Consider the following 27,237-nt stretch of genomic DNA (forward strand, 5'->3'; position numbering starts at 1 on the left):
GGAGACCATTGTGTCTGGAGCTGGGCGAGGGAGGGAGGGTCAGAGAGAGAACCAGGGGCCAGGTCATGAGGGGCCTTGTACACTTCGGTGAGGGATTTGGATTCGCTCTGAGTGAGATGGAAAACCGTCAGAGAGAAAGCCGTCAGATGGAGCCCAGAGTAACATGAACCAACTGATGTCTAAAAAGACTCACTCTGGCTGCTGAGACTGATCACGGGGAGGCAAAGGTGGGGAAGGGTGACCAACTGGAGGACAGAGAGAGGTGAGGTGGCCTGGATGGGGTAGTAGCAGAAGTGAAGGAGCGCTTGACTTGCAGATACGGTTGAATGGACAGCCAGCAGGGCCTGCAGGTGGAGTGAATGTTGGGTGTGAGAGGAGGAGAGAGCCCGGGCTGCCTGCAGAGACCTGGCCTGCATCCCCAGGAGTACGTGCTACCCTTTACTGAGGTGAGGGGGCTGGAGAACAGTAGGTCTGAGAGAAAATTCATCAGTTCTGTTTTTACGTTCTGCGAGTAAAGGTATCCACTTCAAATAACAGTAGATGTTTCAAAGAATAGGCTCCTCAGAGGAATAATAATAGCTAATGACATTTACATTGTGCTTTACAGTTGACAGTGTTCCCAGTCATGTTATCTTACTCTGTTTTCACGTCACCCACATAAGGGAGTGCATTTTCTTTCCATTTTGCAGGTAAGAAAGCTGAGATTCAGAAGGGTTCTGCACAAGAGAGCCAATTTTTGGATGCTGCCACACAGAGAGAGACGACAGCCAGTCAGTCTTGAAGAGCAGCAGCCAACCAACAGAGAGATGGCCACTTCCCCATGGCCTCCCGGCCCCTGTCCACAGCCCCGCCGCAGACAGGAGCAGGGGGGATGTGACAAGGGACAGACCGCCTTCCGCCACCCTCCACTCAGGCCACCAGGGCCATGGCCACATCTAGCTTCCCTGGGAGTGGAGGCCGAGAGCTTTGAAGGAGAGCTTGACCTGGACATTTTTAAGTGAGTATTTTTATTTGTATAAACATTTTAAATGAATCTGAAAAACCAGAAGGAGACTATTCTAATTTCTGAAAGTAGTTGAGAATCTATGGTGTCCGTCATTAAGCTACCCAGTGAGAAAAAGGGCTTAGACATGGTGTTACTAAGGGCAGCTATTGAAAGATATAAAAAAGGATTCACATTTATACAGGATGAGATACCCCAATAAACCAGTTGCAAGTGCATTTTCTTCCACTCTTTTTCCATGCATCTTTTTAACATTTTTCAGATGTTACCACGTAGGCAATTTTATTTTCTCATAACCTGCTGTTTTCTCATAACCACTTTTAATATAAACATTTCCCTCTATGATATTGAACATTGTTGTAATCATTTTTAAGTGGCTGTATATTAACCAGCTATTTAGGCTGCTTTCACATTTTATGTACATCTTTGTGTCGTAAGCTCTTTAGTATCACTTTGTTAGATAGCTTCCTACAAGTAGAATTACTGGTTTAAAGGATATGAACATTTTTAGACTCTTGATAAATTCTAACAAATTATTTTCCAAAAAAGTTCTTCTATCAGTACAGGAAAGTAAGAGTGAGCCCTGGAGCCAAGATCTGCTGACTCTAAATCTCAGGCTTTTTATTCTGGGCTAGATATATGAACCTCAATTTTCTTATCTGTGAAATGAGGACGACTGCCCAGTCACAGTCACGAGAATCAGAAAAACCGTGTGCTGAATAAATGGGGGGGAGTTACTATTTTAATGAGAGAAGATTTGTTATTTAAAGCTGGCTGCAGGAACTTCCCTGGTGGCGCGGTGGTTAAGAATCCACCTGCCAATGCAGGGGGACATGGGTTCGAGTCCTGGTCCAGGAAGATCCCACATGCCACGGAGCAACTAAGCCCATGCACCACAACTACTGAGCCTGTGCTCTAGAGCCCGCAAGCCACAGCTACTGAAGCCCATGTGCCTAGAGCCCATGCACCGCAATGAAGAGTAGCGCCTGCTCGCCACAACTAGAGAAAGCCCGCACGCAGCTACGAAGACCCAGCGCAGCCAAAAATAAAATTAATTAATTAATTTAAAAAAAAAAGCTGGCTGCATAGTCCTCTTAGGAAAATGTCTTTGTTCAGATATTGGAGCATGGTCTGCCCCAACCAGCTCTTCTTCACTGTCTGATTGCTGGCTGACTTTTTCTAGCAGCTCCTACACAGTCTGAAATGGCCCTTTTCTCCCTTGATGACATGAAGGCATTTGTCACTTTGTCAGCTGGTATTTGGACTTCAAGAGCAAGCTTGCCCACCTCTTCCCTTCTCTGAGCACCCCCCCCCCAGTTTCCCCCACACCCATCCCTACATCTCCGAGTCCTAAGCATGCTCCAGGGTCCTGCTCTAATGCCACCACCTTCTCAGACCTTCTCCAAACCATCATAGCATTTACTTTCCCTCCCCTCTCATATCTCGTTCTCTCTTGTGGTTCAGACATTTGTTTATGTGTATGTCCCATGTCCTGTCCTGCTTTGTGTGTTTAAGCTCCTTGAGAGCAGGAATTCAGTCCTTCCTGGCACAGTCGCCCACTCAGAACATCTGTCAAATCAGCAGCTGCTAAGTGCCAAGCATTATTCTAGGTTTTGGGAATACAGAGACGAATTATCTTTGCACGAACCGCATTTGCCGCAAAACCTGGCCTCATATGGGGAGATAGATCCATAAAGCGTGATGTAAAAGTAATATGTGCAGAACAGGGAGCTGGCACAGAGGAGATGGCACACAGTGATGGGGCCCTGGGACCCACAGTCAGACAGTTCAGGATTCGGGTCTTAATTCTGCCACTGCACAGCTGTGTGACATGGGCAATTACTTGGCCTCTCTAGGCCTCAGTGAGATTAAACAGTACCTACTCCACAGAGTTCTTGATGTATGTGAGGCCCCGGCACAGTTTGTGGTACAAAGCAATGATGTGAGGATGAAAGTTGCCTCCTCCTGGAGGGAGCGGGGAAAACTTTGTAGACAAGGGGCCACTTGAGCTGAATAAGATGAATAAGAGTTCTTCAGGGAAACAGGAGTTAAGGACTTTACAGGTGGAGGAAAGGACATGAAAAAGCAAATAGTTTATCATCATCCAGAGAAAAGCGTAAAAAAAAATAAACACAGGCCCTGCCATGTGTGGAGTTTGTGTTTCTCAGTGTGGACACCAGGACATCCAGCAGGCTCAGGGCACAAATTCTGATTCGGAAGAGGAGAGAATCAGAAGAGAACGAATGCCCTTTAAGAAGGGAGAGGTGAGGACAGTCTTGCAGGTCCGTCCTCAGAGCCACAGGCCTCGGCCTCTGCCCAGTGTGGACTGGCCCCGGGTGGGGCACCAGGCTGAGTGCAGGCCACAGGCTTTCCCTGAAGCAAAAGTCAGTGATTTTCCTGTTGTGGCATCCACAGCGATACAAAGAGCTTTATTCAGAGGTGCCTACCTCCGCACTGCCTTGTCTTCAAAAGAGTCTTGTTTTCTTAGGACAGATTCATCTCTTAGATGAATGTTTGGCGTTTCCTTTCACACGGTTTAGCGAGAGATGCAGGTCCAGATAGACATTCTGCCCACCTCGCTCTCCCCAGTGAGCCTCAGGGTCCAACAGTCACCTCGGGGGATCCCAGAAGGGTCAGGCCGATGGCCACAAAGAGAAGGGCAGAGGTGGGGTGTGTGAAGACTGGAGTCCTGGAGGCCTGCTGCCAGGTGCTGGGCAGCTGGCATGGTTACGGGAACTGGTGGGAACTGGTGGGGCTCTGAGGATAACTTTAGGGCAAGTCTGGCCTCACCACTCAACATAAGAGAGGGCACGCCTGTGGAATTTCCTCCTGCGAGGCCCTCAAGAGAACTGAAATTCTGAGCTCACTGCCAAAACTGGCAGCTCTCACTTCACCCCTGGTGCCTCTGAGCACAAACCTTCGGGGAAAGCCGGGAAGAACGAGAGCAGACAAGAACAGGACTCAGTCACTGACCTCATTCCCCACTTCTCCCACTCCCACATCTGCCAGCTCGCCACCTACCCTCTTCCCTCTGTCCTGCCTCCTCTGCCCCTGAACCCAAGACACATGAATGAAAACAAAATGACTAGAAAACTGGGCAGGCAGTTCTTGTTCTGGGCGCACTAGGCTCTCCTTTGTGTGGGCTCTGTAGTTCCTTAGAACGACCTTGTTTGGGGGACGTGGCATTGCACTCCGCAGGGATCAATGGATTGATCGACAGACCAAGAAATCACAAGCTCTGGGTGTCGGATCCATTTTACTCACATAAACCGTGAGCTTATGTCCCATAGGCTGGGACCCGAATCTGGGGGAAATCTGAGCTCTGAAGCCAGGAGAGAGAGGCCCGCCCGGAGGAGCAGAAAGAGAAGCTGGTCTTGAGTGGTGGTTGGCAGACTCGGGCTGTACAGGAGCCAGCCTGCACCTGGTTTTGTACAGCCGATGAGCTTTATATTTTTAAATGGTTGGGAAAAAACTCGAAGAATATTTTGTAACACGTAAAAAGTATATGACATTCAAATTTCAGTGTCCGTCAATGAAGGTTTGTTGGAACCGAGCTGTGTCTGTGCCTGGCTACTCCTGTACAGCAGAGTGGAACAGCTGTGACAGTGGCCACACGGCTCACAAAGCTGATGATGTTCACCCTCTAACTCTTTACAGAAGTTTGCCTGTCCCTGCTATTGTGCATTTTTGTGCGGGTGTAGTCTGGTGGAGGAGATAATAATGCGGGCAAACTAAAAGGGAGCTTTCTGAGTGTTTCCTAATTTGCTTTACAGGTACCAGCCCGTGTAATCCTCACAGCAGCTGCGAGAATAAGAGCTGCACCTGCCAGAGCACACCCGGTTAGAAAGAGGTGGTGCTGGGATCTGCACCCGCTGGCCATCTCTGGAGACCACCATGAGACAGGGCCCCTCGACCGCCCGGGGAAGGGGCAGGTGCAGCGCCGTGGAAGGTCGGAGGAGGGCAGAGGCAAACAAGGCCATGGAAACGGTAAGACTCAGATGCACAGGGCTGTGAAGGAAGAGCCTTCCAGGTGGAGGGTGTTCCAGGGTAAAGGCTCGGGGCTGGGGGCCAGTGGGACTTGCTGAGAAGGGGAGGGTCTGAGTGTGGAGCCGAGAGGCAAGGACATGCCCCAGTGCAGGGTCGCAATGAAGATGCAGCTCTGGGCCTGGGTTCAGATCCTTACCGTACCACTCAAAGCCATGTGTTTGGGGCAAGTTGCTTAATTGTAATAACAGCACGTACCTCTTTGGGAGATTGGAGGGTAAACAGATTTATAGGTGTAAAGTGTTTAGAAGGGTGCCTGGCGCTTAGTACCATTGTTATTTTGCTTATTGTTGTTAAGCACAGGATGTGACTGCAGGTTGGCCCAAATAAAGGCCTGATATTTGAAAAACAAGAGCACAAGTGGGGGCTTGTGCTTGGGGCATCCCTAGTAGAAAGTGTGGGATTGGAGCAGGGAAATCCAGAGGAGGCAAGCTGCTGTGGAGAGTTTGTTTTGGGGACCCCCACAAGGCTCTGGAGAGAGAAAGGCAGAGACTAGAAACAGGGGGCCAGGGAAGGGGCCGGGGTTCTCTCACGTCCAGAGGATGCACCGGATGTGTGTGATTCAGCCTTGTTACAACCTTGCAAGTCTGTGTGGTCGTCCCCACTTCACAGAGGGGAGGCCAAGGCTTGGAGAGTTGCCACAGCTGTAAAAGTATCTCAGAAGCACCTCTTGAGACTGGCCACAGGCTCACAGGCCCCACCCACTCCCGGCTGTCAGTGGTCATGTTTCTTTGTAACCATATGTGCCGGGGTCCCTTGCTGCCACGGGGCCTCCCTGTGGGTAATCACTGCCCTGGGGAGGTGAGGCCAGTGCTCCTGCCTTGGCCCAGGCCATGGGGCAGTGGCTGGACAGGCTTCCTGGTGTGACAGGTCTGCCCAGAGCAAGTCGACCAGGCTGCTGGTGGTGCCAGGAACACCTTCATTCAGTGGGGGCCTAGGGTGGCTCTGGAGCCCAGAGGGTCAGTCTCAGGATGAAGAGTGTGTTCACTCACTCAGCTCTCTGGGCACTCCCTCTGGCACTGACCCTGACTTCCTCTGTGGCTTTTTTCTGCTGCCCTGTGCTGGCCCCTGTCCTGGGGGACTAGGAGAGTAGAGAGCCTGCTCTGTGCCAGCCACAGTAGTGGGCATTTTCTTGTGTATAGAGACACTGTTACTGGAGCTTGGGAACAGAGGTTCTGGAGTCAGAGGACAGACCTGAGTTTGAATCCTGGCTCTACCCGTTCCTATGTGATGGGGGTGGGAGCCGGGTGGGGTAGCGCTGGGGTAGGGTGAGGGTGGGGGCAGGGCGGGGATGCTTCCACCTCTCAGCCTGTTTGCTCATCTGCAGGAGGGGGAGTAATGGAACCCACCTCACAGGCTGTGCTGAGAATTAGGCACAGAGCTTAGCTCAGGCCTCCTTAGTCTTCACAGGCTGTTTTCCTGGTGAGGAAACCAAGGCTCAGAAATTTGCCCCGGGGTTGGGGGTGGGCAGATGGTGGGGCTAGACAGCCAGAACTTAGGGCCTTCACCTTTGACCAGGACAAGAGGAGCCGCCCCGCCATTATGCACCACGTTCTGCACAGCTTTTCTCGCCACAGCCCGAGGAGCCCGAGGAGACGCCAGGCAAGGGGCCAGAGGCCTCTGCTTGCTGCCCAGGCCTCAGTGAGTAGTGCTTGCTCTGTCGTCCCACTCCTGCCAGGTGACAGATACTGTGGATAGGTGCCTGCCTGTCCACAGACGTGACCGGTGCTTTTGTGGGGGCAGGACCGAGAAGTCTCCAATGAAGACCTTGGTTCAAGGCCTGGTTCTCTGCTTTAATGCCCGCTGGGTGTCCCCAGCTGGCAGATTCTGTGGTGGTCACAAGGCTGCCCGTCCACGGGGCCTCAGCATTCTGGGCCTGCCCTTTCCTCTGACACTCACCCCAAAGGGCCCAAAGCCTCCATCCCGCACACTCCACAGAGCCCAGCAACTTACTCAAGATTTCATGTAGATGCTTAGGGTTTAAAAGAAAAAAAAATCCAGCTGGGGGAAGTGTGGAAGGCGGGGGCAAAATAGCTGAAGGGGATTAAGAGGTAGAAACCTCCAGTTATAAAACAAGCCACAGGGATGTAATATACAGCTCAAGAAATATGGTCAGTAATGTGATAACTTTTTATGGGGACAGGTGGTTATTAGACTTATGCTAGTGATAGTTTTTTTTTTTAAGATTTTTAAAAATTTTATTTATTTATTTTTGGCTGTGTTGGGTCTTCATTGCTACATGAGGATTTCTCTAGTTGCAGTGAGTGGGGGCTGCTCTTCGTTGCGGTGCACGGGCTTCTTATTGTGGTGGCTTCTCTTGTTGCGGAGCACGGGGCTGTAGGCGCATGGGCTTCAGTAGTTGCGGTGCGTGGGCTCAGCAGTTGTGGCTTGCAGGTTCTAGAGCGCAGGCTCAGTAGTTGTGGTGCATGGGCTTAGTTGCTCCGCGGCATATGGGATCTCCCTGGACCAGGGCTTGAACCCACATCCCCTGCATTGGCAGGCGGATTCTTAACCACTGTACCACCAGGGAAGCCCTGGTGATGGTTTCTTAATGTAGGCAAAGCTCAAATTATGCAGTACACCTGAAACTGACATAATGTATGTCAACTATATTTCAATTAAAAAAAAGACATCCAGCTCAGTCTTTGCCTTTAAGCCAGAACAATGTTATTACTAGTATTAATGTGGGTCTAAATCATTTTGTGCTTTGTTTGCTCCTCCCGGTCTGTTTATTTTTCTCCCCTTTGTCACTCTTCTTTTCTACCTGTTTGGAGCTTAAATGCTATCTGTTAGTTCGGGATTTCCCTCGACACCCAGGCTGCCAACAGTCTGCCTGTGCCCTCGTGCTCTGACTCTTGCTCCCATTAGTTCTCCATTGTGCTCACTTCTTGTCTGTTTGCTGTTCTCTTTCCCCTTCTCCTCATACATTCACACTAAGGGTACAGCAGCCTTTTACTTAACCTCTGGGTAGCACAGGGTTAGGGGGGACTCAAGTTGCTGAGCTTCTTAGAGCCGCCCTGAGAGTTTTCTCCCTGCCCACATCCCCCCTTAGGTCCTAGCTTCTTTGGTCCTCTCTGGCTCCAGGTCTCCCTCCAGAGTCCCACCCCCACCTCTCACCAGCCTGGACCACCTACCTGCTCTCCCGCCATCACTATCCCTCCCTTGCCCGTTTCTCTCCTTGGATGTCTCCCTATCTGAACTCTGTGGTTAAATCTGCTTACTGGTTCCCTCTCTCCCTTTAAGCTCCACAAGGGTGTCCCATGCACCACTGTACCCCAGGGTCTGGGGCACAGAGCAGTGAAGACCAGGAGAGAGCGGGTGGGTGGATGGTGGCAGCTGAGTCTGCAGGGGAAGCACCCACCTGTCAATCCCAGTGGGACTGGTGCAGTGAAGAGGAAGAGAGGTCTCCTGGGATCCCACCCCACCCAGGTGCAGGGGCACAGACTGCCCACCCTCTGGGTCCCAGAGAAAAAAACAGACTCAGGGGAGCAAGCAGAGTAACGTACTAACATTTTTAATACAGTCTGATCAGATCAACTCACATCATAGGGTCAACCTTGGCTTGCTCACGTGTGATACAACTGAGGTGTATGATGTCCCCACCTGCCAGCTCTCCTGCCTTCCAACAGCACTGAAACCCCCTCCCTCCCTGACCAGACTGGCATTTTTAAAATTTTGCATAAAACTATTTCTTCCATAGACTCCAAACAATCAACTAGCCAAGTTAATTATGGTACATCTAAACAAAGTTTAATCCTAAACCCTAACGTGTGACTGCGGTTTACAAAGAGCTCTGTATCACCTGGGATAGCTTTCAGTAGCAATTCACTACAACTGGTCCTAAAAAATAATAACAATAATAATAATAATTAGAGAATTAAAACCCAACAGCAAGTTGAATGGTTAAAATCACCTAAGAACTGAAATTTGGGGTAGGAGTGTCCTCGATTGCTAAGCTTGTCCTAGTGGCAAAATGCTAGCCTTCAAGCAGGGCTCAGAAAGGTCTGGGGCCCTCCGGGTCAAAGGTCAAGCTCAGGGGGCTCTCAGAGGACACTCACCCCATGGTCCACGGGATGCTGTAGGCTTCCAGCTTCCTTAAAAACAGTTGGGCATCAGCATTGTGTAAGTGGGCGGAGACCCTACTGTGGTATCTTTTGAGGGAGATGAGAAGGGGGAATGAGGGATTAGAGAAGGGGCAGGGGACCAAAATCACCGAGGTCCCAGAATGCTGTCAGGTGCAGGTGTGGAATTGGGGTCACTAAGCCTGAGCACCAGGAGCTCCAGCTTCCGCCTGTTAGAGAAACCAGCCCTGGTGTTGCCTTGGAGGCCTGTGTAGTGTTTTCTGCCCTCATCCCATACCGGGTCTCACAGATATTTCTGCCGAGTATCAGATGAGAATCTATTTCTAAAGACCATTGGGGGTTAGGGGTGGGTGACAGGGCTGGAGGGGGAGTTAAAAACAAATAAAAATCTCTCAGCTACAGAACCCAAAGACACCACTTCCCTCCGCATTCACAGCATTTCTCAGCAGTCCCCGGTGGCCGTTTCTGCGGGGACGCAGCATCTGCCTCACTTGCCCTCAGGCCCCATGGGCTGCTGGTCGACCTCAGGATCTACCAGAGATGATGCAAACGCCGACTGAACAATCTGAAACCCAAAGGACTCAAGGAGAGACATGTTCTGCTGGGGAGAGAAAGGCGAGCCAAGGGCAGGGCCCAGGTCCCCCAGAGGGCCCCCGAGGGCCCGGACATGCACCTTCTGGATGTGTTTGTTCAAGTAGGACTTGGAGCGGAAGAAGCTCCCGCACTCGGGGCAGGGGTACTTCTTCTCCCCGTCAGACTCCATTTTGTTTTTGGGGACCGCCATGTCACAGGAGAAGGATCCATTGGTGCTCTGTTTCTCGGGCGTCTTCAGGTCGCTGGCATCCGAGAGGTCACCGTAAGAGTCGGAGCTCTCAATCGGATCCTGATGTGAGCATTTCTGGCCTTCTAGGAGGAAACAGAACACAGAGGAGCGGTGAGGCCAGGCTATGGGGATGCCCCCTCGGAGGGGTCGCCAGGGGCCAGCTCACAGGCTCGTGGAGGGCAGCCGATGGCCAGCCACCGCCCAGCAGAACCCACAGAAGTTCAGCTGGTCAGTCAGGGAGCCTGGCGTGCCTACAGGGGTGAGACAGCAGGGCCTGGGGCTGCCAGCCTCCCTCGCCGCGGACTCTTCATGCAGGCGCACGTGTACTGCTCACCACCATCTCGGCCTGCTTCAAGGAAGGGTATGGAGAGGGGACGGCCTCTGTCTCCACCCAGGACAACCCAAGACCCCCAGCTCCTAGGTGCTCTCTTGGGTGCCTCTGAGGGTAAAACAGCTGTTGTGATGATGCTGAGCAGGTACGCCAGTGGCCTCACCTCTGCACCAGACTGGCTGCACCCTAGCAAGCCAGAACCAGAGCCGCGGGCTCCTCAACCCAGGCAGACCCTATCGACGGCTGAGTCAGAGCCAGTCCTTTTCCCAACGCTGCAAACACAAGCCCTGCCCTCACTGCCTCTGCCTGCCAGAAGCCTTCCAGGCCAAGTTGCCAAAGCACACAGCTTAGAAGGAACTAAACAACTCAATCGGCCAGCTGTCCCTACGCAGGGCCCAGAACAAGGTGGTCCTCGAGACAGCCCTCACTGATCTGCCTTGCCCGGCCCACACGTGAAGCCTCCACAATGAGCTCCTTCCTGCCTGGGTTCAGAGCGCCATGCCGGGAAGGGAAGTCTGTGATGGGAGCGTGGAGCATGCCATCTTTGCCATCTGCCAAGCCCCTGGCGTCATCCCCAAGGCAACAACGACTTGAAAAACCACAGAACAACCCGAATCAACAAGTGGAGGTGGGGCCTAGGGAGCTCTACGCAAACCAACTCGGAGTCGGCACCATGCATCTCACAAACGCGGCCAGAGGCTCTCCGGAAAGGGCTGGTCACAGCAACCAACCACCCCTACCGAGGGGGAAGCCAGACCTTGGCTCCCTCTGCCCACAGGGTCAAAGGAGAAGAAAGCATTCAGCCACAGCTCCACGCCATCCTTAAAGGGCCACAGGCAATGGACAGGCCCAGAGGCTCATCATGCAGGGCTCCTCTTCCTGCCCTGGGCCCGGGGCGTCCCTGCAGGGCTCTGGACGTGGGGGCTGGCCAGGAGCGAGGAGGGTGCTGGGGAAGAGGAGGCGGGGGCTGGATCTCGGCAGGGCCCTAAAGCCTCACTCACCGCCCTGGAGTGAGATTCCCCACTGTGACTTTTGTCCTGGAGGCCACTGCCACTCAGATCTCAAGCCTCCTTGAGGCGGCCAGCAAGCCGGCAGCCTTCACGCCTCCCCACGCCCGGCCCAGCGCCCCCACAACACAGCCTGCGCAGAGAAGCAAAGTGCAGAGCAAGGGGTCGCTTGCCTTTGTTGCCATAGGTCCTGGCGCAGTGGAACGCTGCTCCCCCATTCGGGATGGGCTCCTGGTGCCTGGAGACCTGGGGAAGGGGAACACCGTGGTGGGTTTTAACATGGACCTTTAAGTAGGAGGCAGAGGAGAAACCTAAACAAGACAAAAGGAGATGAGATCCCGCAGCCGGCACACAGACACCTCTCTGCTTCCCCCACGCCTCTCCTCTGGCCGCACTGGCTAGCACTCCTAGAAGGGGCCCCTCCTTGGCTCAAAGGCGCTGCAACCACAGGAGCCACCTGGCTCAGGAGGGAGGGTGGCACTGTCCTTGAGTCGGCTTCTCTGCAGAGCCCGCTCTGCAAGGCTGTGGAGGCTGCCTGGAGGGATGGCCTGAGATCCCACTCTGGCCAGGGCCAGAGGCCAACTACCTCGGCTCGCTTGGCACCTCAGTAACAAGTGGTCTGAACGGATGGTCCACAGTCCCAGACCAGCTACAGGGACCACGGCTAGAAATGCTGTCGGGAAAGTACATGGGGCTCCAGGGCAGCCACGGGACTCCAGCCGGCAGAACACGGCTGAACACGTGTGAAGGCAAACCATCTGCGCAAGAAGCCAGACGGAGGCAAGATGAAATCCCAAAGAAATGCCTCCAGGAGTCCCCCTTCTTCTACCTGTTAAGACATGCTCTATTTTGCAAACTTTCTCACCTTCAGAATAACTGGGTTTAGTAACTGTTTAGACCTTTTGAAGAACAATGAAAATAGGAAGTTATGTTAAAGGGGGTGTGCAGTCATCTCTTATTCACAGTGGTCTTCTTGGTTCGGTTTTGGAGGATCCAACAGGTTCACTTAAGGAAGAAGAAATAGGCACAATCCTTGTCTTTATTTGGGGGGAGGGGCAATCCAACCTTCTGGGATCTGCTCCAGACCCACCCAGATGCTCCAGTCAGTTTGAGCCTCGAGATGCCTCGGGCTGGGAAGAGTGATCTCGGGCCAATTTCCACAGCAGCCACGAGTCTGAGGAGATGGAACCAGGTGGGCCAGTCAAAGGATTTCCACTTGGGTTTCCGCAGGAAGGAGCTGGGACATCAAATCCTCCCACAGTCAAGGATCCAAAAGTGCCTTCGGCAGGAACCAAAACTTTTCGGCAAAAGGCCCACTTGGGGCGCTATGCCTAGATGGTGTCCCTTTAGTCCACTCCAGATGCAGCTGACACATCCTCGGGTCCTTTCTTTTTTTTTTTTTTTTTTTCTTTCTTTTTTTTTTCTCGGGTCCTTTCATTCCCTCGTTAAATTACAGTCACGGGGTAGCAGTGGGATCCACTACTAATGGGCCAGAGGCTGGAGAGTACTGTGTAATGTCTGCACAAGACTTGTTCGAAGAAAGTCTGAATTGGCCTGGGCTTTCAAATGCTACTGGAACTACAATAAAGGTCACCTTCAGGGAGTGACAGAGGTGTGCAGGCCCAGCGCACCGCATGCATCGCTCTGTGCTTTGCAGCTAAATGGCAGAGCCTGGACTCTAACCCCAGGACCACGTGCCACCACGTGGTCCTTCACCACTGGGCAGACTCTCTAATAGTCTCTGTGTCTTGGTCCCGGCCCTAGAAACATCCCTTCAACTTTTGCAGTAGGCTCCATTATCACCATTTACATTCCTGTATTTCTCTGCCATGTTGGTGGATTAGAATGAAAGCTGCGGGTAGACAGGCTGCCATGTGGGAATCTTATTCAACAAACATCCCCCCGATGGTAGCAGCTGGTGGTTCTGGAGGGAAATGGGGGGCTGGGTGAATCTTCCTTCCTTTCCTGACAAAGAAGACCCTCCTGGACCAGATGCTGCTGTCCTGCCCTGCCTAGTAGAGCACGATGTCCTGCGCTGTGACCAAGTGGTCTGCCTGGGGCCAAGCAGGGGACAGACTGACTTACGAGGGTCCCATATAAACACTCCTCGGAGGGAGGCTGTGGTCAGGAAGGAGCAGATGAGACTCACAGGACAGAGGATCTCAGCCCTGCCCCATGGATGGCGCTGCAGCCCTGGCAACCAACAGAAATATCAGGACTTTCCAACTGATGCGATGATACCACTTTAGAAGGGAATTTTTTTCTTTGTTTTTTAATCCCTTGCGGGGCCCTCTGAACTGGTTTGAAGCTCTCTCCACAGGGCAGGGCCACTGCAATCAAGAGGGACGGTAAAGGAGGGAAGGAGCACCAGGAACTATTATGTTTACTCCTTGTGGGAAGAGCTGTGCTGGGGAACACAGCAGATGCTCAATGAAAACTCACTGTTTTCTCCCGAAAAATGGTCTGGGGACCACGTGGCAGGGTCCCCTTGACGCTGCCCCAGCTGCAGACTACTTACTATCTATAGCAAAACCACATGGCGGGTGGTAGGCGTGGATCCACAGTTGCCACCTAAAGCCCAGAATTTAAACACAGAGCAGCTCAGCAGCCAAGTTTTGGGGTAAAACAGAAGCCGAGTTTCTGTGAACGTATCTCTGAAGCCAGACACATTTGGCCAGAATTCTAAACTCACCTGCCTGTTCACCACTGATTAACCAAGAACCAAAGAGGAAGCTTTCTACAAGCATCAGAGTGATGGGGACACTGAGCACACACGTGACTCCACCACCACCGACGGGCCACCCTCTCTCACGCTCCAGATACGGAGAATATGCTACCACGAGGCTACTGCTTCTCCACTGCATTTTCTTGCCTGGTGTGCTGTAATTCGCACTCTGGAAGCAAACCCTCCTTGGCAGCTTCCACATCTGTGCAGGGGTCAGGGACGGCCTTCTTCTTGTCCACACCTTGGTGGGGCTGTGCCCAACTGAGCCGTGCTGGAGGGGGGGCACCAAGTAGGCTTGGGTCAGTTCAGTCCAGGGGACGGCAGGCTGTCTGCGTCTACCACTGGCGCTTGCCTCTGGCTGGAGAGAAGGCTTTCTCTACCTTTTAAGCAGATATTTGAGTGCAAGTGTTGTCTCGGTCAAAGACCGATTTCCAATACGCTTTCCCGCTTCCTCCCTCACACCAGTACATACACATCTACATAAAGACCCTGCTACAGAAACTTAAAAAGAAGGGAAATCGTGGCAATCTACCAAGTCCTTCCCACTGTTCAACTCAACTGATTTCCTCAACTTGAACGTCGGAAACAGGCTTTTGTAACCATCATACTCCTCCCACTGCAAGTTATCTTCTCTGCAGATAGGATGGTCTACGTCCTGATATGTCTCCAGGACAAAGACAAGGTCATCTGTCTCCAGTGTGGGGCTGGACCACCGGCTGCATCTCCTCTCTCCCGTTCTTCACAGGCAAGAGTTGTTTGTGTGGCTGAAAGTAGGCAGATGGATGGGTGGTTAAGCTGATTGCTTAAGAACTGCTGGGACTGGAGGATATCAGGGCACCTGGAAATTCATCTGATCCTGTCTCACCCGCTAACCGGCTGGCTGAACGTTAGCCTTTGCTTGAACCCTTGTAGAGAGAACATCCATTTATTCCTGCAGCTCCTCCTGTAGTCACAGCCTTGAAAGGACGGCCCAGAGCGTCCTGCATTCTGATTCCAGTGTCTCAGTGTCTTTGGCGATCTATCCTCTTCCTGGAAAAACTGCCTTCCCCTTCCTCTTCTTTTTTGGAGGGGAAGGGAGGCGTCTTTTCCCATTTCTGCAGAAGAAACGAGTCCAGAGGTAGAATCCTGCTCCTTCTCTTCTGATGAAGAGCAAAATTGTTTTCTCTTCCTTCTGAGGATCCAGGGTGGTTTAGACTAGAGCCCTCTTCTGTCTTCTTGGAGGAATGGGACTTTCTGCTCCGACTCTGGGACCCAAAGCTGGGTTTTTCTGTTTTAGCTTTTGGGGTTTTTTTTTTTTTTTTTTTTGGCCACGCGGCTTGTGGGATCCTATTTCCCTGAGCAGGGACTGAACCCAGGCCCTAGGCAGCGAGAGCGCAGAGTCCTAACCACTGGGCTGACAGGGAATTCCCCCAAAGCTGTTTTGCTTACGACCCAGATCTCGCGTTGGCTTTTCTGAGGAAAGGTGGGCTCTGGTTCTACTCTCCAGGCACCCCCACCCTGGCCACATGGCCTGTGGCTGCTGCCCAAGTCCTCTTTACCAGCCCAGGGAAAACAAATCCTGATGTACAATAGTTGTGGGCTTTGCCACATCAGCTGTCTCCTAACTGGGTCGACGTTCCCTGCTATTCCCGGCTGCTCGCAGCTTTTCTTTCCTCCTGAGTGGGGCCCACAGGGGCTGTGGCCCTGGGTCCCCCACTCAGCTCCCTGCCACTTTGTAATCCAGGCTTTATCTCTGTTTCCTCATTGGCGTCCTCCTCCGCCCTAACTGGTTTACCGCCTCTGGTCTCTGACCCCAACTCTCAGGCTGAGAACTTCAACCCTGAAACCCAGACAGTACGCCCGCTGACAGCACCGTCGCAGCAGGTCTCGAGTTAGTTGGGGGCGCGGTCAGGAAGCCACGGGATGAAGCAAGACAAGGAACCATCTCTTCCTAGAGCTGGGCAGCCACAGCCTGATAGCTCTTTCCACACACAGCCCCACTGCCAGCTCCCCGGAGGAAGCTCCTGCCAGAAAGGGCTCTATTGACATATCAGAAAATAGGACAGATGCTTAAGCAGCTTTTCTGACCACCTCCCTGCTTCCACAGCAGGTTTCCTGGTGGTACAAACGTTGAACTCGAATGGCCTTCAAGGCAAACCCCAGGTGTGCAGTCCCCGGGAGGAACCCAGCTCAGGGCACCAAGAGAACACCCAGCCACTCAGCAGGCTCCCTCCACCAGCAACCTCAGGGCATGTGGAGATAGCACAGGACGCAAAGTTTCCAGCCAAGGACTGCAGGAGGGCTGCACCTGGTCCAAAGCAGAGTGTCAGCGAGCTGTGTCTTTCCTGACAGTTACAAAGTGTAAGGAGGGCCTCCCAAGTGTGCTGCTGCTTGCAGGGTTCAGAGAACTTTCACCTACCTTGTCTCCTGGGATCCTCACAGCAGCCCTGTGAGGTGGGCAAGGGGGATGTTCTCAACCCCGTTTAGAGGTGAAGAGACTGAGCCTTCGAGAGGGGAAGGGAGAGTTCAAGGTCACACAGGAGGGTGAGGTGGGAGGGGCCAGCTAAACCCTGGGTCCCCTGCCTCCTGGCTTAGTGTTCAATCCACTAAGCCACACTCAAGACTTCCAGAAGTGTTGCGACAAGAGTGTCCCAGGAGATAGGACTCTCCAGCCACGTCCCCACCTGGCCAAAGCAAGCGCACCATGCAGAAGCATCCTCACGCTCACCAGACAGCTGCCCCAACTCCTTCAGCAGATAAGGCGCAGCCTCCTCCACTGACGCTGCTTGCAAAACACGAACCTCAGCCCTTCTAGCAGCCAACGAGCCCTGGCAGAAGCTCAGGGACAGGACAGACTTCATCCAACACAACACCAGGGCCACAGATGCCACCTAGGCCAACCTCAGCCGCAAGCATGCTGCCCTGCTCAGAGCACCTGCCACTTTCCGCTCTCATCAAGGCCACAATCTACCTGGGCCTGGGCTCTTCCGACCATTTGTGCTAGAGAGTTTCGGCCCTTGTCCATCTCCAGACTCGACGTCCTTACCTGGCTGCTGACTTTCACGTGCCAGTGGATCAGCCAGCAAAGCTCTTGAGCAGGACCCCTCATTCTCCCACCTCTTGGGGCCTAATGACTCCCAACCTCAGTAGTTCAGCGCATCCATCCTGCCCCCTGGGCAGCAGGTGTGTCATGGGCCCAAGCCTGGGAACAACACTCTCTGCTGTTCTCACTTGCTGAGCTCCTGGCAACTCCTGTTCCAAGCACCCCAGGTTTCTTGGAAAGGAAAGGGTGACAAACAGCTGGCTGGGGGATAAGGTGTTTATCGCTCAGTGGGAAGGGAGGGAGGGCTGGCCGTGCAGAGTGGAGCCTGAAGCAGGGTGGTCAGACACCCCCCCGGCCTCCCACATGGGCTCAGGCCCATCCCCTGGACATGAGGGAGTAGCAGGGAGATTACCTCGGTTACAGATACTGCAGAAGTTGCTGGGCCCCTCGCTGTGCTTCTTCAGGTGGTCTGCCATGTACGCTGCCCTCAAGTACTTCCCGCATACCTGGCAGGGCACCTTGTCTTCGTGACAGGCCAGGTGGGAGCGCAGACGGTCTCGGGTGGCAAAAGAAGCATTGCAGGTCTGAGGGCAGAAAGGAAAACGGGGTGAGGTAAAAGCTGGCGTCCACATCCGACTCCCTACCGAGCACCCTGTGGCACAAAGCCATTTCCGGCCAACACAGGGACTCGCTGTGTAAGAGAACTTCAGAATGCGGCCAGGCTTCCTCCCCAGATGCCAAGTAAGCCGCTCCTACTCCCCATGGTCTTCCCCACAGGACCCCTGAGCTAGGATGACTGGTTCCCACTGGCCCCCAACATGCACATTACATGGCAGGCTGAGTTCTGCAAAACAAAAGAGCTAGGGGCTTTTCATTCTTAAACATTTAAGAACTGATGTTTGTTGCATTGGCTGTAAGTGAATTTACAGAAGAGCTACTGGCGTATAAACGGAACAGTCTTCACCTTCCCCACCCTGGGTTTCCCCTGGTTACTTTATACAAAGAATCCAATTTACTCACTTTATTCAAAAGCGACATTAATCGTGGCCACAGGGAAATGGAAAGGAAAGGCCGGACAGAACACAGAGATTACTCTTCATAATATCCGTGTGTGTTTGTATTGAGAAAGCAGCCCATAAAGTGACAGTGTCAATTTTGCGAATGTGAAAATTAGCAGAGAGTGAGGGCCGGAGGCTGCGGGGGCATCTGTGGAACCCCAGTGCTGGTGCCAACAAGGATGGCACCACCCTGCACTGACCAGTGCCCCCCACTGTGCCAGGCAGGCCCCAGACTTCACCTTCAGAGCCCTTCGTCGCATGCAGTGCATCCTCACGGTGGCCCTCGAGGCAGGCCGTGCTCTCACCCCACCGGCCAGGAGCTGCAGTCAGTACCACACCCTGGGAAGGCAGCCCCGGGTCCCCTGACTCCGTCTCAGCCCTGGGTCTACCCCCAACATCTCTCCCCCAGCCCAGGCCTGCATGGCTGCCCAGCCTTGGAGGTCACGGAATGTCGGGAAAGCCCTCAGGAGAGTTGAATCTGGTGACCTTCACTATTTTGGATCCATGGACATGTCTCAGGAGTTCTAGTCAAGGTTGACTCATTTCTTTTCTCTGTACCTGTGTTTACCATTTTAGAGCCACAAGAGAAAGCAACATTCACCTTTAATTGCATCACAGACCAAACGTTAACCCACTGAAGACCCGCCACCCCGTTAACTGGCTAGAATGGGGGTGTTCCTGTGGCTCCACTGAACAGAAACAGATCCTGAGACCTTAAGGTAAGCGTCTGAACACTGTCACCATGTACAACGTCTATCTATTGCTTTACTGTACAATCAGAGTGAGAAACAAATGCATTCGATGCTGTGGAGGTAGAAGACACCGTGGTTGCTACCCCAACCCCAAATGTCTGCATCAGGACCAGCTGAGCTCTTCTTAGTCGTTATCTTTTGAATAAATGTTACGCATTCGAATAGAACAATTTATGCTAACAAAATACAGTTGACCCTTGAACAGTTTTCCAGGGTTTGAACTGAATGAGTCCACTTATATGCGAATCTTTTTCAACAGTAAATACTATGGTAGGTGGTACACCATCTGCAGTTTGCTGAACCCGCAGATGTGGAACCGCGGACGTGGAAGAATCACATACACAGAGGGCCGACACTAAGTTGTATGTGTATTTTTGACTGCTCGGAGGGTCGACGCCCCTAACCTCCGTGTTGTTCAAGGGTCAAGTGTACTGCTTTCATGTTTTATATATTGAGTTTATTCATCTGACAAATGAGGGAGCTAAGTTTAGAGAGTAATTTGCACAAAGCACAGGGCTCAGCTACTAGAGAAAGCAACACCCTGCCACTGCCGGGCCAGTGCCCTCCCGATCCTCCTGGCCACCCTGGGGTATTCCCCTCCTCCCCGATTTACAGCCGGGCAGACAGAGGTCCTGAGAGGACTCGGGGCAGCTGGACTGAGAACCAGCCCCTGAGCATGTGTTCTTACCACCTCCAGCCTCAGCAGAGGTAGCTTCTGGTAAAAGGTGTGGGTAGTTTTTATCAGTGTACTTGGTAGCCAGGGCTGTCCTGATAGAGGTGACAGGTTCTGTGCAGGGAAACTTGAGCACTTAGGTGACTCAGAAAGCACCATGGGTGCTTGGTCTCATGGCCACAGGTGGGCCCCCCGGCAGGGACCTTGTGACCCAATCATAGGCCACAGTGGGTGTAAAACTGAATCTTTCCCCAGCCCCACCAGACTGTAAACCAGAGTAAGGGGTGCCGTGAACACCTGCGGGAGATAGGGGTGCACCTGTCGATTTATCTGGGGACGGGAGCCGGCTTGGCCAGACAGCGACTTGAGGACCACCGCCACAATGGCGAGAGGCAGTGTGGTCTACACCGCAGAACTCAAAGGAGCCAACCATGGACCAGGTGTTACGAAAATGCAGCTGAAAGCACACATTCAGGATCCCACCTTCTGTGGCCCCTGGGAGAGGGTGCCACTAGAGGGATGTGAAAGAGATGCCTTGTTTCTCTTGCCAACTTTCTTTTGGGATGTGTCCCTTAAAGCACTGCCTGTCATACTTTGCTAACGAAAGATAATGGACAGCCAGACTTCAATTATCCACAAGTGGATTATCCATTTGGGGGATTAGCTAAGCAAAATTAAAGCTGCAGACCAGGCTGAGTTCTCCCACCCTGTCCTCCATTGATTATCTCTCAAGGAATGAAAGCAAACTTTAGCCTGAGCAAACATAATTAGGAATGTAAATCTGCTGCTGGGAAAACAAAACAAAACGAAACACAAATGCAACAAAAACTATCACTGTGTTACAAAGCCAAGCTGAAATGGTGGTTGGCTTCTCTGTGCCAGGATTGACCCTTTGTGGCTGGAGTACCCAAGGCTTTCTGAACTGTGAAAGTGCCCAAGTCCGAGTCTAGGCCTGCCAGAAGTTCAGACAACACCAAACATAAAAGGCCTGGTCACTTAACCCAGGAGAGAAAGGAGAGAAAGGCTGAGGAGAGAGATGGATCTCAAAGAAGGGGGTGCCCGGAACCTCCATGCTGGGGCCACTCAAGAGAAAAACACTTCCTGTCCTGGAGGCAGGGAGAAGGCAGAGGGACCCTGACAGGATCAGCACCCCAATCGATCGCCGGTGGTGCTGGGAACGGCCGCCTCGCCCCCAGCCCTGCGCACAGGCAGCCTGCTATTGCTGGAGGCGCACCTGCCAGGTCCTGGCCCAGCCCCCAGAGAGGTTCATCACCACTCAACACTGAGCCCCAGCCAGGCTCCCTTCCCTCCCTGCCAGTTTCTCCCCGTCCCAGACTTCCGAATGCTTTTCTTCCCAAGGGTTGAACAGCTCAGGAATGGGGCCTCAGTGGTACCAGGGGCACCGGTGCACACCTACTCTTGGTGGCCTTTGAGCCTGGCAGCCTCAGGGGGTATCTTAAGTAGTCTTTTCCATACCCTTGGAAAAGTCTGAGGGCAATGCATGTGGGCTTAGCACCATGGGCCTTGCTGTCATACCCTTGCTGTCACACCCTTCTTCTCAAGGGTGTCAGCTCCCTTATTCCCATTTCAATTCCTAATGAGTTATCCCTCCAGCCCAAACCCCCCAACCAGCCCCCAAGAAGTGGGGCCACTGGGAGCAATGGGAGAGGTCTGAGCTGTTCTAGCCTCTCGGCTTCAGGCTGAACTCCATCTGGGGTCAATGTCCCAGCCCACAGCACTCACAGATCGAGCAGCATTGGGACATCTGGGCCATTTAAGCACACTGAGGCCAAACCCCAAGGAGACTTGCGTGTCACTGCCAAGCCTGAGCCCCCATGCGCCCACGTTCGGAGGGCTTTTCCCCTCAAGCTGTGGCACCCGTCTCTGTAACTGGCCCCTACTGTCTCCTCTGTGGCATCAGGAGGGACCGAGAGGTATGGCCCATGCCCAACTCTGCCAGGGGCTAAAGGAACCAACTCCCAGAGAGCTGTCTCTTCACCTCTGATACTTTCAGCAGACACACCATGCAAAACAGATGCCCCAGCTGTTTAACAAAGCCCAGGCACACCTGGCCAGCCAGCTCAGAGCCTGAGAGGCAGCACGTCTTCACCTGCACCTGCCAGGTCACTGTTAGGGGAGTTCTGGCTGTGGGGCTGGAGGCAGGGCCAGCAGGCTTGTGAGAGTGTGTGTCGGAGGGGCAGGGCAGGAGCAGGCTCATACACCAAGGGACAGTGATGTCAGTGTTATGACACAGACCAAGGACAAAACACACAAAGCCTCAAATGTTAGAATGAAAACTTTTATCATCACTCCTATTATCCCCGCAGAGCCCGCGGGGACTGAAGGGCACACCACTGGGATCCGACGGAGGTCTACATCTGCTTTATCAGCACCCAAAGCCATATATTGGGATGACCCAATGTAAAGCTACTGGTTAATCTAGTTCCTGAGCAGACCTGCTAATAAACCTCAAAACCACAAAAGTCTAATTCACAAGCCAGAAATGAAAGCGGACCTGTGTGAGTGGGAAGGGACGAGGGCAGCACGGTTGGCCCAGTTGGAGTTGCGCCGGAGTCTCCTCTCCTCTGGAGGAGGATTCACTCCCAGGGTGGGGGGAGGGGTGGCCAGGCCCCATTCTAGAAACCCCTTAGGGGAGGTGATGCCAGGGGAGGGGAAGCATGTAAGCCAGTGGCTTAGTTCCTAGGAAAGCATCAACCTCCAGGCAAGGTCAGACACCCAGGGGTACCATCTGCTAAAGAGGGAAAACAAGGCAAGAGAGCCCAGAAAGAAACGTGGAGACCATGGGGAGGACCCAGGAAGGAGCCCTTTGCTACCCCTATTTGGGGTCCTTGAGCTGGGAAAGAGTCCAAGTCACCCAGGGAGGAGCTGGGCATGGTGGGCAGGGACCACTCTGCTGGCCTCTCCCAAAAGCAGGGGGCTCAGACCACTGCCACTGCCGTTCCCCTCCACAGAAAACCCTCTCGGGAGGCCCCGGCTAGCCCACAGGCCACTGGGTAAAGGCCCGGCTGCCCTCTGGGGCAGTCCAACCCTGCCTCAGATAGCCCGGCGGGGCTGGGCAGAAGAGAGCGTTGCTGGAAGGTGCCGGGCCCAGGTTTTCGAGGGCTGGGAAGGATTTTTTTAGAGAAAGGGAAAAGGCGGTGTCAGGAACCGAATGGGACGACCTCCACAAAGCAGGCTGGGCAAAGTCCCATGATGGCAGGTCGCTAGGAAGAGATTCCAGGGGCGGCAGGCCGCTGCTGCTCCCAACCCACACCTGGAAAAAGGGCAGAGAGTGCAGGTTACCCCCCCAGGCCACCGGGCATGCCCCCACTGCCCTCTGGGCTCCTCCTACTCTGCTGGGCTGCTCAGCACACTACCTGGGAGAGTCAGAATGTGCTCCGTGATGAGAGACAGAGGGAGAGGAGGCAGCGAGGCACAGGCGCATCCCAGCAGGCCCACCCCCGGTCTCCTGGCCATCTGGGAACACCACCGCACCTGGCCCCTGGGGGCTCTCTGCCCCACCTACAGCACGTCCGTCCATCCCTCCCTATTATCGGTCTCCCCAGACCCTCCTCCTTGCCACCAACAGGATAAAGAGAAGCAGGTCACCCCATCAGACGTTGCAGTAAACACCCCACAACTCTGTTTCCCACTCAGATGGTAGGAACTTGGCCCAGGAAAGGGGGTACGACCAAGGAGAAGATAGAAGTGTGTTTTCCACCCACACAGGAATGCTCAGTGGCCAGGAGAGGAAGCTCAATTTTCTGGGCATCACAGAGCCCCCAGATACTGTTCAAGCAGACAAACCAAGGGTGAGAATCTTGCCCAGCCTCCCCTACCTACTGCTACACAAAGAGCTCTCAAGGACAGGAAGCCACCTCGCTTTCCAGTTCTCAGAAGCCCTTGGCTGTGTGCACACGTGGCTCAGGATGGGTTAAGCAGGTGCCAGTGATCGCACCACTCCCTGCCTCCTTCACCCCCACCCCTGCGGCCTGGTGCTCTGAGCTGAGGGGACCCAGAAGCAGCTCCAACTCAGGTCAGGCTGCTGGGCATACAAGGGGAAGAGTTGTTGGCTGGACCACCAGGAGCCCTTAAGAAGCCATTCCCACCCCACGGTGGCCCCTGCAAACTGCTGGGAACCAGAAGCCGGACCCAGTGGGGTGCCAGTGCCCCCAGGACGACACTTGTCCAATGTGGCCCACCATCCAAGGAGCTGGCAAACGCCAGGAGAGGAAAGCCAAGCAACAGAGCAAAGACAGAGACGGGTTGGGAACCAGGACCCAGCGACCAGGAAGGAGGGGACATCAGCGGTGGGAGGGAGGGGGCTGGGGGAGAACAAAGGAGAAGAGCAGACAGACGGTGGGGGGACAGAGGGGGAGGTGTGCACATCGGTGGTCAGTCAGCCAGCCCAGCACGCACAGCAGCTGGCTCATGGCCGTAGCTGTGAGGACAGCAGCATTCTCTTTCAGCCCATCTCTGCCCCGGCCCAGCCCCTACCTGACACTTGTGAGGCCGCTCAGAAGTGTGCACCTGCTTGATATGTCCGTTCAAGTGATCAGGCCTAGAAAAGAGAACCAAAAGAGACTTTAAAACAAGACCTTAAGAAAGGGGGCTACAAGCTTGGCCAGACCCCTGCCCCGACAAGGCTGGAGAGGACTCCCTCACCCCACCCCAGCATGACAAAGAAAAGTCACCACCCAGCTCTGGCTCCTGAGGCCCAGGCCTCTCTGCCCTGGATTTCTCTAGAGGGGGAAGGGGAGTGAGCATTTGTCTCTGACCTTGCCTACCCGCCTCCCCCCACCAGAAACTCAATGATTTCTAGGACCCAAGGAGGGGACTTTAGAATGAGACTGGGCTGCCTTGCTGCAGCCTTTCCGGGAGGGGGTATGTGTGATTCATTGTCCAGACTAAAGCCCCGTAGAAACTCAGCATTCCCCTCCCCCAGCCTCTCCCACCACAGCAGCCAATGAATGCCACCCGGATGGAATTCAGTCCCCAGAGGCCAAGGGATGAAGCCTTAAGCCCCCAGCTGGGCTGGTAAACCAGATGCCCGACAGAGCAGGTGGGCAGGGGCTGCCTGACCGGTAAGACTGGTTCCTGCTTGGGGCCCCTCTGAGGGAGTTTTCCATCCCTACGTTCATACACACAAGGCCCTCAGTACCCAGGCAAGTTAAAACGAGCCTTTTATTCTGAATATTCTCTTAAGAGGAAAAACAACCCTCTGCTTGCAGACAAGTCTTCAGTTCCTTATCAGGCTCACTAAAAAGTCAATCTAAAACGACATCCTGCCCTCCTTCCTCTCTGTCCAGTGAACATAAAGGGGATCTGTGGGTTCAGGTGGGCTCTGGAGCCACCAGGTCAGAGCAGATCAAAGGCTTTGCTGTTCAGAAGAGACTCTGGGTGCCCAGCTCTGTGCCCCGTGATCCCGGGGCTGTGAGAGGCAAGGCCGGAGTCTACTGACCCAGGATTGCCAGTGCTGTGCGGGGGGACATGGAGGCATGGGAGCGTAAGGAGTCCCAGATGCACTTGTTTCGGTCCCTCCCCCGGCGGCCATTCAAGCGGGGAAAGTCGCTGGAGGAGCCTGGCCTCCCGCCCCCAGAGGGGGCCCCTCGTCTGGTGCCGGAAACACAAAGGGAGCCCAGGGAGAAGAATGGTGAGGCCCGGTGGCTGCGGCCTGAGGAATCCGGCCCCTTCCCACAGGCCCCAAGGAAGAGAGATGGTAGGGCACGCCTAGTGCCAGAGAACTTCCCTGAGGGAAGAGAAAGCAGTTCTTGGCCACATCATCTCAAAATCAGGGCCGTTAAAACACTCTCCCCAAACCTGACATGGCCCTGCAAGGTCAAGTGAGCCCCCTGCAAGTCTCACACCCCCAGCTCTTGGAGAGGAGCTAGTCCATGAGTTAGGAATAGGACAAGTCATGGGGGATGGGCACCATTCCTCACCTGGAGAAGCCTTTCCCACAGCTCTGGCAGATGTAGGGCTTGCCCACGGACCCATCGTGGGACCGCACGTGGTAGGACATGCGATCTTTCCTCTTGAACCGCAGCCCACACACGGGGCAGGAATAGGGCTTCTCCCCCGAGTGGGACAGCTTGTGCCGATTGAGATGGTACACATCACGAAAGATCTTGCCGCAGATCTCGCAGGCCACCTGCTTCCTGGTCCGGCTCCTCTTTCGGGGGCCGTCGGGGTCCTCAGAGATGGGTAGCCCATTCTCACCCAGCCTCGGAGGAGGAAGGTCGATGTAGCCCAGCTGGAGGCTGGTGACACCATGCTGGGCCTCGTGCTGCCGGAGCCGGTTGGCATCAGTGAACACCTTCCCACACAGGCCACATGGAAGGATGCCTGCCTCCCTCAGGCCCCCTGGGGACCCGAACATTGAGTCCAGCAGGTTGGCCTTCCTTGGGCGGCCCCGGCCTCGCTTGCCAGTCAGGGGAGGGGCACTGGATGCCACATTGGGGAATGGGGAAGTCAGCAGTTGGGGGGACAGGGGTCCGGCCACCATGGGCAAGCGGTCCACCCCAGGTAACACAGGCAGGGAGGCTTGGCTCGCAATGGCTGCACCAGCCGCCCGAGCTGCCTCCTCCTCAGGCTGCATGCTGCCTGCGATGCCATTGCTGTTGGCTGCCAAGGCTGCCCCATTGGTCATGTCCAAAGGGAAACCCAAGTCCGAGGTCCCAGGGGGACGAAACAGCATGATGTCAGCCCGGGCAGGGGGCACCAGGATCTGCACATTGGACTGTTTGATGACTTCCTGGCAGATCTCAATGACCGACCTCATCAGCAGAAACTTGGCGGCCGTCATAAGCTCGGGGAAGCTCTCCAGGCGAACCACAATGCGGGAAGTGTAGGCGAAGTCCAGGATGTCCCCGAACACCTTGGAGCTGATGGTGTGCATCTCCAGCTCCCGGCTGCCCCCAGCCCCGCCGCCCGGGGCCGCCGCTGCGCCCCCCACGTCAGCGGGACCCCCGTCTGCAGCTCCGCCGTCGCCCAACTGGGCGCTGAACACCGACTCAAAGTACTCGCTGCAGGCAGCCAGGACCGCGCGGTGCGCTGGGAAGCTCTCGTCGCCCACCCGCAGGAGCACGTCGCAGAAGCGCCCGCCGTTTTTGCGCTGCTGGTTCAGGTTGTGCAGCATCTCCGTGCTATGTCTGCTCACCTGGTAGGTGTAGCAGCCCGACGGGCCGCAGGAAGCGTCGTTCACTCGCTCCATGGCCGCCGCCCCCTCCCCACAAACCGGGCCGCGTCACTTGCCAGCCCCACTCCCTTCCCCTAGACAGCAAGAAGCGGGGTGCAACGAACGTGTCTACACTCCCCACACGTGCCGGCCCGGGGCTCTGTAGTCTCGCAGGTGCGCGGAGCGCACACACCCCCTGCCCGGATCGGACTGTCTAGAAGGCAGGGCACACCACCTCCCACATAGCTGCCCCCACCCCTGCTGGATCGTGCACTCCTCTCTCCTCTCCGCCCGCCCGCCTCCCCTTCTCGGTCTACCTCTGGGGGGTACGCGAGCACAGAGGTGCGCCCCTCCCGCAAACGCGCCTGCCACCTCCCCTCCCGCCCGCCAGGCGGCGCCGGCGCGCAGCCAAGGGTGAGCGCGCGCGCGCGCGCGCGCAGGGAGGAGGAGGAGGGGTTTGTCGCGCAGGCGCGCGCGCCGCGGTTTTACCCGGGCCCGCTGGGGGCGCGCGCTGCGTCCCCTGCAAAGCGCGAGCCGGGG

At 54.6% G+C, this 27,237-nt stretch overlaps 1 protein-coding gene across 3 annotated transcripts; it reads right to left on the bottom strand.

Moving 5' to 3' along the window:
• Positions 1-8,575: 8,575 nt before the first annotated feature.
• Positions 8,576-26,896, bottom strand: PATZ1 (POZ/BTB and AT hook containing zinc finger 1). Of its 3 annotated transcripts, XM_082667856.1 has the most exons (5): positions 25,463-26,896; positions 24,018-24,081; positions 17,450-17,621; positions 11,464-11,601; positions 8,576-10,035 (listed from the first exon to the last, which is right to left on the bottom strand). In XM_082667856.1, the coding sequence occupies exons 1-5, from the start codon at positions 26,731-26,733 to the stop codon at positions 9,617-9,619; spliced, it is 2,064 nt and encodes a 687-aa protein (XP_082523982.1). In that variant the 5' UTR covers positions 26,734-26,896; the 3' UTR covers positions 8,576-9,616. The 3 variants fall into 3 exon arrangements, with proteins under 3 accessions (XP_082523982.1, XP_082523980.1, XP_082523981.1); XM_082667854.1 differs by lacking the exon at positions 11,464-11,601; XM_082667855.1 differs by lacking the exons at positions 8,576-10,035; positions 11,464-11,601; positions 17,450-17,621 and adding an exon at positions 21,871-22,794.
• Between the last annotated feature and the right edge of the window lie 341 nt (positions 26,897-27,237).

Source organism: Grampus griseus, assembly GCF_964374135.1.
Source record: "Grampus griseus genome assembly, chromosome: 12".
Lineage (NCBI taxonomy): Eukaryota > Metazoa > Chordata > Mammalia > Artiodactyla > Delphinidae > Grampus > Grampus griseus.